Consider the following 16,286-nt stretch of genomic DNA (forward strand, 5'->3'; position numbering starts at 1 on the left):
CCGCACGGCAAATCTGCCGTGAATGCAGGCTGTACGGATTGAAGGTCCTGGGTGAACGGATTCGCATTCGCATTGCGAGCCTGGCTTTGCATGGCCTGGATGGTCACCAGGGATTTGGGTGTATTTTGAAGCACCGAGATGGGCTTCGTGTATAATATGGGATGTGATGAATGTCCTTGGAGTATCAATGAACCACCCTCACACTTTCACCTTATCTTTTGCTCTGGGTGACATCCTTTGCGCCCTTGCTTGGGTAGGACTGGCTTACATAGCCATTGGGCTGGTCAACATCGGGGACAGTTCTGAAAGCTTTGTTCTTAACTGCAAGCGAAAGATGTTAACGGCAAGAAACCAAGGGGAATAACTCGCCCTGTCAAGGTCGGAACTGGTCCGGGGATCAATGTCGGCTATTGACTTTCGATAAAGACATGATAATCTTCTATATCTTCTCATGCAGAGCCCGATCATCTCATCCGAGAAATCTCGCATCACGCTATCCTCACCTAGTCGACGATGAAGGTGGGCAGAGGGACTTGCCACAAACCGATGAATGCTGTTAACTATTTCTCATCGTCTAGAGATCCGGCAAGCCCGGAGTCGGCATGTCGAATGCGGCTCTTGGCCGTCTCCAGTGTGGATTTCTTCTTACCCATCTACACCCATCAGCAATCAAGTCGGCACCACTGGCCGTTTCAGACGCTCTTCGTGGAGAAACGCCCGCACGTGCTCTCACCGATCCCGCGGAAGTAAAAACGATCGAATTTCCCCGGGCAAAGTAGAGGAGAAGGTCCACGTGAGTTTAAGGCTTGCCAGCTGTTCGGATTCATCTCGCATCTCGAGACCGTTCTGATGGCCGGAGAAAACCCACGCAACACACAGCAAGTTTGTGAAATGATACGGCGACGTTGCACAGCCCAGGAGGCAGCCAGGCATGAATCAGCCCGCCATCTGAGTTTCCCATGGCAGAGCAATCAAGAAATTACGGACAAACCCAGAAAATCGGGTGCCGGACTCCGGTTGATAGACTTTTTGGCTTTTTACTGGCTTTGAATTAGATAAGGTGCCGCGAGAACCCAGATTTGGGCCACGATGTCGCGAACCTTTTGGTTTTTTAGATTGGTCATCCGAAGTCATCAAAGTGAGTTTGTCGATTTTTCAAACAATACATAAAAAGGGGCGCGAATGAATTTGACATGCGCGCAAGAGCCAGTCTCCGGCTTTTGCCAGCAATGCAAGCACATCCACCAATACGTGCTCGCGTATCCGTACATGGACTGGGAGGGAGAGAGGGAAGGGGGGGAAGCAGTGAAAAAAGCCAAGTCATGAGTTTGTTACATGACTCTGCCTTCTTCCCCCGTCACAAATGTTGCGAACTGAACAGCGATCCAATGTCGACCGTCTTTTCATGTTACCCCAGACAACCAGGGGTAAGCAGAGCAAGAAGAAGTAAACGGTCGTCCACGGTCTCCCAAAATGAAGGCACGTCTGCTGTAATGTATTCGACGGGCAAAAACACTGGGCCCCCCGATTGTCCAGGATGGTTATACGGAGTATTCGTACACGGCAGACGAGGGGATAAAAATATTATTCCGCAGGATTGTGGTTCGTTCGGGGAGGAATTAAGGATTCCCTCGAGGCGAGATTATGGAAACCTCATTCGGTGCCGAACTGCCCAACAAAAGTCGGTCAGGTCCAGAACGTCCCTTTTTTTCGGGGCTCTCGTTGCTTCGCTTTCACTGTAGCAGAAAATAGAAATCGAGAATTCCTCTACTAGCCAGGCCCAAGATTACCTGTTGATTTTGCCTTGGTTGTTTTCCCATTCTTTGCCGATCCGCTCCGCGCTCCCCGCTTCGCCGGATATGCGTCGACATAAAAAAAGGTACGTGGGTGAGACCACGGACGGTAATGACGAACGGCGGAAAGGGAAGAAAAAGAGCCACCTGAAGCCCGCAGCCAACAGCCCCCGCAGAGCATGTGGTGGCCGGTTGATCTACCCGGCCTTTCTTGCTTGTCGCGCATCTAGCCACGGATATGCGCGCGTGTAAATCTGGTTTGTCGCTGGGCTGGGCATGAAAGGGAAAGATTACCTAGCAAAAATGATGCAAATCCCAACTCTGTCGAGCACTTCAACCCGAGAGCTTGGTGCCTCGCTCGTTTAGATCTGCGACAGGGGGCGGGCTGGCTGGCGGCGGCGGCGGCAGCGGCACCAAGGGACGGGCGAGCATTGACGGGGTCTGCAGGATCGTGCGAGGAGGCTGTCCCTGGACGAGAGATGGGCAAACTTTTTCCTTCTGATTTTGGGTTTAGGTGGGTGTGTTGAGTGACAGAATGTGTGTGGTTGATGCGTTTCAATACTTCGGATGATGAGGATGACATTGGGTTACGGCGGCTAAGCCTGCGAGCATTGACTGAGCTTGTTTTCCTGGCATGAGAGAGAGGCATATGCAAGACAACGACATGTGAGGGAAGACCAATGGGAGATTTCGATGGTTGGTTACCCTTCTTTTCCATTCCTGGCCGTGGCCGTTTTCTCTCTCTCCCGCAAAGAATGTCACTGGCATGCGGCAAGGTTTGATGTTGGTGGTGGTGTTTGGCAAAATGTCTTCGGTGGATGGTGGTTCAATTGACTGAGCCTCAAACCGTGGTGCCGCGGTGGAGTTCTACGGCGTGGCTTAGCGGCCCTCCCTTGCAAGTTGCGTCTGTCGTCACTGCACAGGGTCGATCGCCATCAACCGCGCTTTCACCATCGCCCATTTCTCGGAGCGGCGCACACACACACGCTCACACGGACGGGTTCCCTGTGGGGGTGATGGGTTGGGTTGGGTTGGTGGTGTGGGATCGGAGCCCGTGGGACACGCAGAGAGACGCGGCACGGCATTGACGAGGTGGGAGGGGGGGACGGAGATGGATGCAGGGAGTGCAACGGTGCCATGGCCGACGGGTCGTGGAGATGACATGACGGACGACGAAGGAGGTAGGGTCGGGTTAGGTCTTGGAGTTGACGTAGGTTGGTTGTATGCCGTTGGATGGCATTGCAAAGACACGCACTCACTCACTCAGACAGAGACAGCCGATGGAAGGGGAGAGAACAGCAGAGGAGGCCTCGTCCGAAGTGTCGAAACAGTCTAGGAAAGAAAAGCCACCAAACCTCACCAGAGCTTCCCGGCGAAGAAAAACGAACGGGAACGGAAAGAGAGCGTATCCAGAGACGCGTATTCTCTGCCTTCGCTTACGGGGTCTTAGGAGAGGACATATTGCTTCTTCTGGTCCCCGTTGGAAGAACCGAACCCATGGCGGAGCATGCCGTGGAGACTGCGGGTTGGTAAGGATACGGACGCTAAAAGTGTCTGTCTCTGCCGTGCTGTGGACGCAGGAAACGGGGAAGACTACGGTTGTTTTGGTCTGAAGTTGTGCGGTAAGAAGCCAAGACCAAAACAAAACAAGTCAAAAAACTGAAAGAACGATTTGGAAATTGTGTGATTCAGCCTCAGTCGACTCTGCTTTACTGCATGTGACGGAATTTTTTTTTTTTTTTTTTTTTTTTTTAAATGGGGATCGTCAGATCAAGTCAGCCTCTATTTCAGCCCCCTCTACGCAGTTCTAGGTCGCACAATGGAGTGTGAGGACATGTGTCTGACGGTTCGTTGACGGGCCTATCAGCTCGGGAGCCACGGCGTCGTCCGGCTGGGCACGTCGTGCCGGAACCGCGACGAGGTTGGGCAGTCTCGTGGGCGTAATTCTTAGGTCGTGCATTACCGTGAGGTTAAGTTGTACGGTAGGGCAGTCTGTCAGGGTCTTTGATGCACCTCAAGTCAAGGACGAAGAAGAAGCCTGTGGCTGTACAAGCCTCATGTTGCAGTTGTTGCTTGCATCTTCTCCAGAGTCGCCTGTGAACTGTGAGGGAGGGAGGGTTGGCTGGGTTGCTATTACTAGAAGGGTGCTTGCTTGCTTGCTTGCTTTTGGCTGGCTGCACAACAAGTTTGAAGACCACCACGGCAAGAATCTAGCGACATTCTACAGCAGGTAATTAGCGAAGAGAAGGTTCGGTCCCATAATTGGCTTCTAGCGGCGCGGGCTGGGTGCTGTCAACACAAGTCGTGCATGTTAGCATGGGAATGGGTCGTGTGCGTGTCTCTGCTGTCGCTGCAGGCTGACTTGCATGAGCCGTCTCCAGCAACCAGGCAACATTCTGGAGGCAGCCATTCGGTAGGCGGTGGGAGTGAGATTGCAGTCGTGCACTAGCAAATTGTACTTTCGTACTTGCACGAATGCAGACGTCGGTCCTTTGGTCAGATGGAGTCGAGGACTCTATTCCTGGCGCAGTCCCGTCTGCACGCTGCAACCTTGGACCCGGGTTCGCTGCACAGCCCTACTGTCCCTGGAAGAAGAACCAGCCAGCCTCTCTTGGGTCTGCCAGTCACCCAATCTGCCTCCAGGACTGGCGCGAGGGGCACCCACCCTCCAAGGAAGAGGTGGTATTGGATCGGGGGGGGGGGGGGGGGGGGGGGGGGGGGGGAAAGCCTGAAAGTCTGGAGACTGGAGCAGCCATGGCCTTCCATGGCCGTGGTAGTGCACTGGCGTTTTGGCTGTGCTGTGCTGTGCGTTGCCGGCATTACTTCACACTTGAGAGAGTCCTTGCTCAGGTACGGAGTAAAGTACGTACAATTGTCGATGGAGTGTCTTGTAATTAATTATTGCCTATGATGACGGTGACGGTGAACGGGGAGCTAGGATTGCTGTGCTGTGCTTTTTTTGAGGCCTCTCCGTCTCCTTTATCCATTTCATGATAAACCGGGCATATGCTGTCTTGGATGCGGTTATGACTTTACTTTTCGCCCCCCCCTCTTCTTCAACATCAATCAACAACCTACACACAGCTGATCTGATCTGCAACACACGACTGTCGACCGGTCGACGACTATTCGTTCAAATACCTACTGCCAGATACCTTAGTATAAGGTACTCGACTACGACTACGACGAACAGCATACCGTCCCTACCTCTGACAATCGCGGCCGCCCTACAACGCATCCCTCCATCGATCCATCCGCGATCCGCCGCACTAATACGAGAAAAGGAGGACGCCGAGTCCTGCACCCGCACCTGCACCTCAAGACACACAGTACAGAGTACACGCCTCTGCTCCGTAATACCAAGAAACTCCCCAAGACCAGACGACGCAAACCGCACTCGCACTGCGCGGCCAGACCATCCAGCGCCCCACCCGCCTTCGCCTTACATCTCACCTAGAACGACACTGAATCCTTCCCATGAGGTGTTGATCGACCGCACCAGCGAATCGAGGCCGTCCCAAAGCTCCTTGGACCTTTCCAGAGACCACCATCCCGCTACCGTCTGACTTCATCATATCATCGCTGCCGCCGTTCGTCATCGAGCGACGCCGACTTTCGACTTTCGACTTTCGACTTTCGACTTTCGACTTTCGACACTCTCCTTCATTCAACTTGTTTATTTTGCCCCCTTCGCATCCCCATCAATCAACCCATCCAGGGCAGTTCGCAGTTCCTCGGTCTCTGCACCCCACTAATTGCCCAATTCCTCTTCTCCAAAACCCCAGGCTTCCCTGTCCAGCCTTTCCGTCGTCCGTCGTCCGTCGTCCTTGGTCGCTTGGCCCCCCGTTGGTCCTTCGTCCTTGGTCCTTGCTCCACCCGTCTCTCGCGACACCTCGACCTGCTCACTCCTGGGTCTCCACCCCCCTGCTAGGTTTCCCTCTTTCCGCCTAGCGCACACCCCGGTCACTGCCTCCTCTTACCCCCAGGTCAGGTCAGTGGTACTGTGCAGTAAGGTGCGCCTGCATGCCTGTGTGTGAGTGTGTGTGTGTGTGTCTGCCATTCTGCCTCCTGCCGCTGCTGCAGCAAGTCGGGTGCTGGCTCCTGCTTTTACTACACTACCACCACCACCTCACCTACATCGCCCCCCCTTCCCCCCTCCTGCTCTCGCATCTCCCTCCACAGCCGCAGACCGCAGACCACGCCCAGCCTTCCTTCCTGCCTGTCAAAACCCGGAGACAGCGAAAAAGGGCCCTGGGCCGTCTTTGTACTGAACAGATCAAACTCCTCAACCTGTTTCAGCTTCGTACCAACAACCACTCCTCCCCTCCCAATTCCCTCTTTTTTATTTTTTTCAACAACAGCTGCCCCCTTGCTGTCACTCAAACCCAAAAACAATCCCGTCGTTAAGGAGAAGAAGGCACGAGCGAAACTCTCTGTTCCCGTCGTCGCTTTTTCTTCCTCCCTTCTTTTAACCTTCTTCTTATTTCCTCTTCGCCAGAAGCGCCTGCTTATTGTTTGTCGAATTTCCTCCGACGGGGTCCTCCCTCGCTCTCCACTCGCTTTTATCCCTTAACCACTGCCACCCCCGAATAGAGAAGTCGCCCTCACGCTTTCCGACACACTCACCCGCCCCCGACCGTCCTTCTCCGACTGGCGCCGCCTGCCGTTGTGTCAATCGCATTACACGACGACAGTCTCGACCGCCCTGTTGTGTCGTCGTCTCCCTTCCCAATCGACGACCCCCTTCCGCCTCACAAGAACCACCTGACTCTCGACTCCTTCCGGGGAGTCGCCAACACCGTCGACCTGGCTACGAGGCTAGACTCCCGCCGCTCATTGCTCGGCGGTGACCCGAATTTTGCCGGCTACGACCAAGAACTCGCAGCGCAACAGTACGCTCAGCAGTATCAACAACAGTACCAGCAACAGTACAACCCACCCCAAGCATCATATAATCAAGGATACGCCTTTCGCGAAGGCCTCGCTCCATCCACAATGAACGGTTCTCGTCCCGCTAGCGGCAACCAAGGCTTCATGGGCTTCGGCTTCATGGGTGCCAAATGGCCCAGAATCTTCTTCGGCATCACTCTCGTCCAGGCCATAATCTGCCTGGCCTTTGAGGCGTAAGTCCACCGCCTCATCGCATAGTGTGTGATCGCATGTCACTGACAATCATTTAGTTATGTTTTCTGGAAGTTCCAGACCAGCTTGACTGACGATGCGCCGACCGGCAACGCCAAGGAGGACTCGCCCAGAAAAACGATTCCCACCTTTCTCACGCTTTTCATTTTCGGATTCTTGTACGAGTTGGTTATCGTTTGGGATGCTCTTAGGGCGAAAAACACCATTCAGGTCATTGGTGTTTGCATCGCCAACCTTGCCTTGATGGTATACACTGCCATTCAGGTGGACCAGATCGCCGAGGCCGTCGACGAGCTCAAGAGAATCAACGCGCTCATCAACCCCAACGACGACATGTGGGCTGACGTCAAGCCGTATCTTGTCGCGATTCCCTGCATCCTTGCGTTCGGCACCATCACCATGGGCTTTGTCGCCTGGAAGCTGTACCAGGTCTTCGCTTGGGACATTCTGAAGACGATAGGAGCCGACTACAGAATGAAGAAGCGATTCCTCCACTACCAGGTACGTTCATTTGTGCCATTTCACACCGGCGTTCCTTGCTAATCCCATCTAGATTTACATCGCACTCCTGAAGTTCGATTTCTTCTTTTTCCTTGGTTTCACCGTTCAATTCCTCGTCATCGTCAACGCTAGAACCGATGCCGAATTTGGCCTGACCATCGCCGCGATCCCCGTCACGATTGCCATTCTTCTAATGGCGGCCTGGTTCACCAGAATCGAGAACAAGATTGGCATGATCTGTGTTCTCGTCCTCTACTTCGGCGCGCTCAGCTACTTCATTTTCAAGCTCGTCCGCATTTACCAACCCGCGACTCGCGACCAGTATCAACCGGTCCGAAAGTCTCTCACCGCCTTCACAGTCATCACCATTCTCCTAATCATTTGCACAATCGTCAACTGCGTTGTCTGCATGCGCAACTTCAACGCCGGTCTGAAGACTCACCTGCGCAAGCCTTCCAAGGATCTGGAAAAGAACCCGGACTTGAACTCCATCAACCTTCAAGATGTCAAGCCCTCTGTCGCGAGCCGAATGACGATCGACTAAGAAGGGTGGAGCTGGCTTGACCCGATGAAACCGAGGCACCGAACGATTGAAAAGAGACGCCGCGCGATTGTACAAAGACATGACTTACGAACAATGCCACCTTTCTTATCCAAAAAAAGACTTGAAGCCCAGGAAGGGATCGTGGACGGACGGAACGGTGACACGCGGGCCGGTAGCGTGTTGGACTGGTTGAGATTCCCCATCATCGGCTTTTTTTTATTTCTCCTTGTTTGTGCACATTGTACGGCGTTGACGATGCTCGCTCCCGCCACCCGAACTGTGGGGGACGAAGACTGGGAGCGGAGTTTACGGATTGATTCTACTTTGGTCGCACTGGCGACGGATTTGTAACCCAGGATACCACGATGACCTTTGGGACCGGCGCCTCCGACTGCGCCCATAAGGACCACTGGCTCTTCACAGCGTCGAGGCCGCCTCTGGGTTTAGACAGCGATTTGCTTTCACCACCTTTCCTTGCTGTAACCTATCTAGCATGAGATAATTCAGAACGTTGATGAAACAATGTGTCCACGAAATGTGTTTCCGTCTATGAAGCGAAGTAGTTTTCATGAGCAGTTTGTTCCGATTTTAAGATTCCCTACGGAGGTACTGGATTCATCGCAAAAGCCAAAGTGCAACTTTGCTTCTCAGATGCCCTGGCATAGTTCAAACCAATCTAAAGAAGCAAACCCAAAAAATGGGTGTTAAATTGTGCTCAGTTGTTATCGTTGACTTTCACAGGTCTCAGCACCCGATCAGCTCACTCACGGACAGAATCAATCAAACGCCTGAGACTTGTGTGTGAAGTGGGTTATTTGATTGTATCTCATATTCAAGAAACTAAAAGACGCTTCCAAATCCCCCCACGACCCGGTCATCAAAGTAAAGAAGAAAACGCCAACCCCTTAAACACCAGAATTTCCCCTGTTCCTAGACGCCTTTGTGGTCCCAGTCCCCTCCAAGTCGCACCTGTTCACCGCCCACCCTGTTTGTAATGTTTACCTGTATCAATAATGTACTCTACACTTCCCCGCTTGGGCAAAGAGGAATTGTATCTCAACCGAATGACATGTCCCAAACGATGTGGGCGTCTCTTCTCTCTATCAGAGCTTGATCTCTCTGGCATCCTTGATGTGACCTTCGTTGGGGCAGTACGGACATTTGAACCGTGACCCTTTTGTGAGACGCTGCAGTGACTCCTTGCAAATAACGTGGCCGCAGGGCAGCATCATTGGCGGGTTCTGCTCCGTCGTCTGCTCCTTGCTGACAGGGCAGACGAAGATGGGGTGGTAGATCATGCTGCGTGGCAGGGGCGTCTCGAAGGCAAGCTCGTTCTCTGTTGTCCACTCCGTCCTCTTGGCCTTCATGTAGGTCGTGTACTTGATGAGCTGCGGGAGGGCAATCGCACCAGCAGTCGCGGCCACATAGAGCGGGGACTCGGCCGACAGCCCCAGCAGGGAGCAGAACTCCCGTGTGAAGGACAGAGCGACGTCGTCGAACGCAGCCGAGGTCTCAAAGATGTTGGCGTAAGGGGACTGGCCAATATTAGAGGCGTACACCATAGCGCACGACAGCTGTTGAATCTCCTTCAAATGCCGCGACTGAAAGCGTCCAAAGTTGGCTTGGGCATAGGCCAAAGCCCCTGCGCGGCCATTCGAGCCGGGAGGGTCGTCGGGGAGGCCGTTTATTTCTGGGCCCTTGAAGAGCCAGACGAACTGCAACTTGCTCAGCTCGAACTCGAGGTTGGAGCCACGGGCCTCGAGGTCGTAACCGTTCAACTGGGCCCACTCGATGGCGGGCACCAGGTTGCGGTTCTTAAGCTCATGGAGGATGCTGTACATGTTTGCGAACTTGTCTTGTAGTTCCTGAGATTGAAGAGAGTGTATGTCGGCCTCGAGATCGTTTGGTGAGTTGCCGTTGGGGGAGGCGGCGCGTGGGGGAGGGCGCTCATGGGCTTCGCGGAGGAAGGTTGAAGCAACGCTAAACTGGCCCTCGCGCAGCATGTGCATGGCAACGGCCCGATTTATTAATGAAGGATACGAAGCCATCGCATCATAGTCTGTCGGGAGAGGTCGCAGGGGGAATGACTGTGTAGCTGGTGTTAGTTGATGTACGTCCCATGTATGGCGGGCTCGTGAGACGCACCTTGTCGAGGGCCTTCCCAAAGACCTTTTGCGCTTTCGAGACGTCTTTCAGGTCATTGTTTATGGCATCGAAGCCAGCGTTGACGGGGTTTTGTAACTTCGTCATGGTCAAGCTTGCGCGGTGCGGATCGGATGCTGTCGCACGAGGAGGGGGGATGTGAGCACACGACTGCGGGCGATGGCGGGGGTTCCGTCCTGGGACAGCGAACGTACCATTGGCAATCTGCTCGCGCGCCTGGACGAGCATATCGAGGAGCTTGTCGGCGTCCTTGACAGCCGAGTTGAGAGTCGCTTTGCGGAAGCGGGAAAGCTCCGCCTGGAGCGTCATCATGGGGTTCTGTTCCGCCATGTTGGGGGCGGTCTTCGGGGTGGCTCGTATGTGGTGATAAGTGGGAATTGGTGGTGTAGATGGCGTAGTGTATGTTGCGGCGGGCTCGAGTGATGGAAGTTACGACGGGTAGGTCATGGTAGCGGGAGATTCGATCGAAGCTCCGGTCGTCAACGAAGTGGTGATGTCTATCGGATCTCCGAGAGAATGACGGCAGTCGTTGAGCCGGCAGGGTGAATGTTGCTGGTCCCGCTGAATGGTTGTCCAGGATGGAGTTCTACACGGCTGTCACCGTCAAACAGGTAGCGTGCTCGGTAGCTGAATCAGTGGCCAGAGTTGCCGGGGGAGGTCCACGGGTGGTTAAGTGTGCAGGCCCACAGGTGACACAGTGCTGTGACTGCCCGCCCAGAGTGCATTGAGTTGCCGCGGCGGCGAAATGGGCGGCCCGGATGGCAGGTAAGGTCAGGACGGGTCCAGCACAAAGTCGGCCAGGTGTGGGTGAGGAGGGGGCGCATAATCATGGGCAGGGGGCCCGGGGTACCTTAGCTGCTGCTGCTGCGGCGGTTGTATTTCGTAAGGTACTTATGTACTCAATACCCGTAGTATGTACATAACCTCGATCGAGGACGACTTTGAATCATCATAATTAGGGACTATGATAGTTACAACTATAACGATAGTAGAAACAACAATAGTAATAACGACAGAGGCGATTAAAGACGACGATAGCGGACGACGACAGCGGACGAAGACGACGACAGCGACGACAATATCAATGACAATAGCGAGTGCACAGGCAGGTGGTCTCGCACAATTACGGGCAGGGGCCCAGGGTAGCTGCTGGCGCGCTGCGGCTGGGAGGTAGATCTTTGGGCCATCGCGGAGAGACGGGGACCTTGGAACATTAGTGTTGACCGCTGCCACCCTTTTTTGCCCGTTATCCATTCGCTGAAGCAACCCGTGGTACAGCTCCTGCAGCGGCCCAACCAATCCACGACAGCAGCACCTACCTACATTGCGTCACATGCCGACCGCTTTCCGAACCAAAAGGAAACGATATAGAACGACCCAAAGAGACGCGCAAGTCACATGCAGGGCGGCATTCAATTCTCTGCGCCTTTTTCTGCATCTACGACAATCTGCGAACCCGACCGACCGAACGATCTGAGGCGACTATGATCTCGACTGCGACCGCGTGGAGGTAGAGCTGCTGGGCGCTTTAGTGTCGTCGATGCTGCGCTCCTATGGAGATGGCGTTCCGATTCCCCTTCCCGGTCAACGACCCGCGAATGCATCGTGAGGAGGATTTGACACTGGCGAGGGTTGCGTCTCAGCAACAGCAACAGCAACAGCAACGGAGCAAAGGCCCTTCTCCCCTGGACACACCCCTGCCTCTGGAGGCGCGAAAGGAGGCCTCTGTCGAGTCCGCGACACCATCTCCCTTACCGGCGGCCAAGAAGAAATGGGTCTTCGCCGATCCTGTAGCCTTCAGGTGAGGGTTTCTGAGGTTTTCGTCGAGCGCGGGAGGTCAAAACTCTGACAGTTCTGCAGGTACCTTGAGAGTGATCCAGCGGTGACCGTTATCGAGCGACGAGGCGTCTTGCAAGGCTACGAACTATATCTGGTGGAACAATGGGCATGCTCGCGCAAGTCGCCTACTCTAGTGATTGTTACCTACACGGGCGACCCAAAGCATTCCGTCGTGGTCGGGGTGCTGGCCGTCCCCGCGGACGAGAGCACTTGGTCGGATCGGCTGCGATTCTACTTCAGGGCCATCCACCAATACCATGCCCGACCCAAGGAAACACCGCTGGGCGATGTTATGGTCACCAACCTGAGCAGTTTTCCCTCGGCCCTGACAGTCATACCCGTGCCTGAGGGCGACATTCGCACCCATCGCCAGGCCTTCATCGTCAACGAGAACCTCAAGCGACTGGGATGTTCCGGTCGATCTGGCATGACTCTTGCGGACCCCATACCCCCGACTCAAGCCAAATTCTACCAGCTCTACAAAACTAGCGAGAAGGTCCCCTTTCCACAGTCAGTCATAGAACTCGTCAAACTGTGCCAGGTTTCCTTATTCATGTTTGGGAAGCTGGACAACGAATATATCGATGGATTACTATGCGACAAGACGGAGGAGTCCATCGGAAACTGGTGGACGGAGCTCGGCGCAGAATCGTACAACGTCGAGCCGACAGATGGCATCCTGGGACCAACAACGGTAGCGGCCCTGTTGGGCATGCTGATGGGTGCAAGAAATCGTCTACACTACTACGGTGCTCCAGTATCCAAAGACGTCTTCGACATTGAAAGCACTAAGCGGGGAATTGCTTATTTCCAAAAATCAAACAAGCTCGAGCGGACGAGACGACTGGATCGTCCGACTATTCTGAAGCTCCATAGCGCCACTGCGAAAGCAGCCGCTGGCGAGGGTTGGGGCGTGCAGAAAGCTGTCAAGTCTGCCGTCGGTGAAATTGGCGGCAAGAGGGGTGAGCTGGTCATCGGCATGGTTAGTGGCGGAAAAGATAAGGCTGGCATTGCTGATATCGAGACCGTCGACATTGACAAGTTCATTGCCTTGGCTTATGGTGAGCGTGCAAAATGGCTCTGGTATGGCCGACCCCGAAAGACGGTTCCTGAACTCCAGGAAAAATCATCGGACATTGGTGCTCCGCTATTTGGGAAAGACGAACTAGCTGCGCAAGTAGGCAAGCGAACACAATCAATGCCTCTCGAAGAAGAAATTCAGAAGCACAGAGAGGAATCTTCAGGGGTCTACTCAGCTCCCGCGCCTGCCTCGGCCGTTAGTGTGGTCGACGCACCCGGAGATAAAGACGCCCTTAGGAAAACGGTCTTCAAGTCGGTTGCTGGCAGAGTCAGCGATGCCAAGTCTGGGCTTGGGCGCATTAAAGACGTCGTCGGAACGGGTTTGAGAGGTCATGCCAGTCGTCCTAGCAGAGACGACTTTGGTGAGAATGGCTACAGCAACAGCGCCCCCATCTCAGCACTGGCGCATACATCTGCAGCAGCCTTGTCGTCTCCCGTCGTTGTTGGTAGAGCCTTCACTTGGAAGAACAAGCCAGAAGAGTACCTGGCACAGTTCAAGAAGGAGGCAGACGCTGCGCAGGCAATTCCGGAATCATCACAGGAACTAGTTAGGTCCCCGGAGCTACTCAAGTCCCCAGAAGTGAAGCAGATTCGCGAAGCTTCTGAGCCCAGCTCGACACGTGTAGAAGGTGCCTACGCAACACCTCCAAACGGGCCCGTGAAAGAGGAGCCTGAAAAGATTCAAGCATCTGTAGCTGGTTCAGTGGTTGATGAAGCGGACCTTCATGGGCCTTTCGAGGCGGAGCGAGGTGGTAACAATGCTGTGGGTTTTCTGCAGCGGCGTCATTCTATCGCGGTCTCTAGGCTCTCCTACAAACATCCCCTTAACGAAGCTCGGTGGCCGCGAAGGCTATCCTTTGGTGAAGCAGAGGAAGCCGTCCTTCGATGGGAGGAGATCACCGAGGTCTATGACGACAAGCACTTTGCCACAGCCGATGCTCTACAACAGCAAGCCAGTCTAGCCGAGTTCGCCCGTAGCCTTTACGATTCTATCGCAATTATCAAACGAGACGTCAACCCCTGGGTAGAGTCTAAGGTCAAGGCCGTTGAAGGGATGGACGAGCACTACGCTCACGAACAGGAAGACCTTCAGACTCTCTACTACCAGCTCAGCGAGGCTTACCAACGGGTTAAGCAAAGCTCTTCGGAGCTCATCGCCGAAGAGCGAGCGCACATCACTGAAGCCATTAAGGAGGTGGAGGTATTGGTTGCGCGACTAGAGTACGAGGTTAACGGTCTCGTAAGCAAGGTCGACGACGTCGAAGACGGAGTCAGGTTGTTCGAGAGACAGGTCGAGGACGTTGAGAAGCGCGCCGAGGAGTTAAAGAAAAGCCTCGAAACGGAAAGCTGGGCACACTGGTTTGTCAGGACGTTGACCGGTATCGGGACTGGTCCCAACATCACAAGGGGATCGTAGACAGAGTGGTGGGCTGCATAGCGTGGTTCGTTTGGCTTTGGCATCGGGAATACCTCCTCGCGGGTTTGCATATATAAGTTATCACAATATTTAAAGGTTGTGTTCGCGTGTGTAGTTAGGCGCGACGGTATCGTATAAGTATCTATCTATCTGCCAGAAAAGCAGACTGTCCTTATATCAGCTAGTTCAATAATACCTTATGGAGGCAAGGTTGGACCGCTAAGTATCGTTGTTGTCTCTATTGTCATCTGTACTGTCGTCGTTGTCTCTACTGTCGTCGTTGTCATCCACTGGCGTCCTCGTCCACTGCCATCCTCGTCTGCTATCGTCCTCATCCGCTGTCGTCCTTATCCGCTGTCGTCCTTATCCGCTGTCGTCCTTATCTACCATCGTCATCTCTACTGTCGTTGTTGCTGTCGTCTGCTGCTGTTGTTAGTATCGTTTATTATTGTCGTTCTCATCGTCCTCTACTGCCGTCGTCGTGTCTACTGTTCTAAAATTGTTGTTCGGTTTCTCAATTTCAACATTTTGAATCTTTGTGTATATGAATGTAATAAGCACGTAAGTTCAGAAAAGGTTGGCTTCCTCTTCAATAACGTTCTTAGGGAGGATCTTGTAGTCTCGCCTAGCTCTATTATCAGGTTACTAAGTCGTAGACTTGGTGCATCTCCTATCGATGAAGAAGTCAAATCCTTAATAACGTGTTTTCTTGTGGCAGAGTGGTTCACCAATTATGTTTCGATAAGCTAACTTGGATATCTTGTCTAGCACAGGCTCAATAGCGAGCCTCTGAGAAGCGGTTCAGACTATTAGCGGAATCCATCAGTTCCTTGCCACATGTCCCCCGTCCAATTCAGCCGCAGGGTATCCCGAGTCCATCTCCCTGGGACCCCCAGCCCACCGATTTGTTTCCATCTCCGATGGAGGAGGCTCTGGGCTAGCCTGCCATTGCTGCTGGGTGTACCCGGGAGGTGTCTGTTTGGACCAGTCTTGCTGCATTCCATGGCCGGCCGCAGCGCCCTCCTGGCCCTCTGGAGCGGCCGCAGCAGCATGCTTCTTCTTCCATCTCCTTCTCAGCATGAAGAAAACCAGCACTCCAAGCGCTATTCCCACAAGCGGGCCGACGACGACGCCGGCTATCCATGCCTTGCTACTTGAGCCTGAACCTGAACCCGAATCAGAGCCCGCGGAGGTGTTCGTTGGAGTGCTCGCGCTGGCGGAAATGGAAATTGCTTGGCCTATTTCGTCTAGGAGTTAACACGGTGCTAGTTGCTGGCAAGAGTTGGGTTTTCACGAACCGGTAGAAGACGAAGAGGTTGCTGTTGCTGCTATCGACAGAAACAGCTCCGTCTCCGTGTTGGCACCAGCACACCATATGTCTCTGTTGAACGCCCCATCTGCGGGTGGCGTTGCGTAAACCGACATCGTCCAGCAGGTCGCCCCGGCATTGCAGTCCTGCGTGCTCCCTCCATCCCAAGTAATGACATTACTACGGCAGTCGGTAGGAAGGGGACACTTCGTATCCGTACAACAGCCCGCGTAGCCCGCGGACGTTGTTCTGAACTGGCCGTTTGCGCACCACTTTGGACTCGCTGTTCATCGCGGAAGTGCAGCGTCAGTCCTGTCCAGGAAGCTCGTGATAGTCTCGAAGTGGCGACTTACTGGTAACGCCTTGGATGTACCAACCCCTAAAGTTGGAGTCGCCACTCGCGTCTGGCCTGATCCAGGTTGATTCAGCAATCGCCGTAGACGCGAGAGCCGCCGCCGCTGCCAGGACGCAGGCTTTGACAAAAGCCAGGGAATGCAT

At 54.1% G+C, this 16,286-nt stretch overlaps 4 protein-coding genes across 4 annotated transcripts; 2 read left to right on the plus strand and 2 right to left on the minus strand.

The window, feature by feature from the left end:
* Nucleotides 1-3,612: 3,612 nt before the first annotated feature.
* CGCS363_v010783 (UPF0658 Golgi apparatus membrane protein) lies at nucleotides 3,613-7,980 on the plus strand (the record flags this gene model as incomplete). Its single annotated transcript, XM_036642632.1, has 4 exons — nucleotides 3,613-3,639; nucleotides 6,387-6,916; nucleotides 6,974-7,436; nucleotides 7,489-7,980. The coding sequence occupies 4 exons, from the start codon at nucleotides 3,613-3,615 to the stop codon at nucleotides 7,978-7,980; spliced, it is 1,512 nt and encodes a 503-aa protein (XP_036491591.1).
* A 1,103-nt stretch (nucleotides 7,981-9,083) lies between these two features.
* On the minus strand, nucleotides 9,084-10,473 carry CGCS363_v010784 (LisH domain-containing protein; the record flags this gene model as incomplete). Its single annotated transcript, XM_036642633.1, has 3 exons — nucleotides 9,084-10,067; nucleotides 10,126-10,259; nucleotides 10,338-10,473. 3 exons carry the CDS (start codon nucleotides 10,471-10,473, stop codon nucleotides 9,084-9,086), a joined length of 1,254 nt encoding a protein of 417 aa, XP_036491592.1.
* Nucleotides 10,474-11,696: 1,223 nt separating this feature from the next.
* STB2 lies at nucleotides 11,697-14,479 on the plus strand (the record flags this gene model as incomplete). Its single annotated transcript, XM_036642634.1, has 2 exons — nucleotides 11,697-11,944; nucleotides 12,004-14,479. 2 exons carry the CDS (start codon nucleotides 11,697-11,699, stop codon nucleotides 14,477-14,479), a joined length of 2,724 nt encoding a protein of 907 aa, XP_036491593.1.
* Nucleotides 14,480-15,301: 822 nt separating this feature from the next.
* Nucleotides 15,302-16,286, minus strand: CGCS363_v010786 (uncharacterized protein; the record flags this gene model as incomplete). Its single annotated transcript, XM_036642635.1, has 3 exons — nucleotides 15,302-15,717; nucleotides 15,778-15,876; nucleotides 16,142-16,286. 3 exons carry the CDS (start codon nucleotides 16,284-16,286, stop codon nucleotides 15,302-15,304), a joined length of 660 nt encoding a protein of 219 aa, XP_036491594.1.

The sequence above is a fragment of the Colletotrichum siamense genome (genome assembly GCF_013390195.1).
Source record: "Colletotrichum siamense strain Cg363 chromosome Unknown KSG_Cg363_contig07, whole genome shotgun sequence".
Lineage (NCBI taxonomy): Eukaryota > Fungi > Ascomycota > Sordariomycetes > Glomerellales > Glomerellaceae > Colletotrichum > Colletotrichum siamense.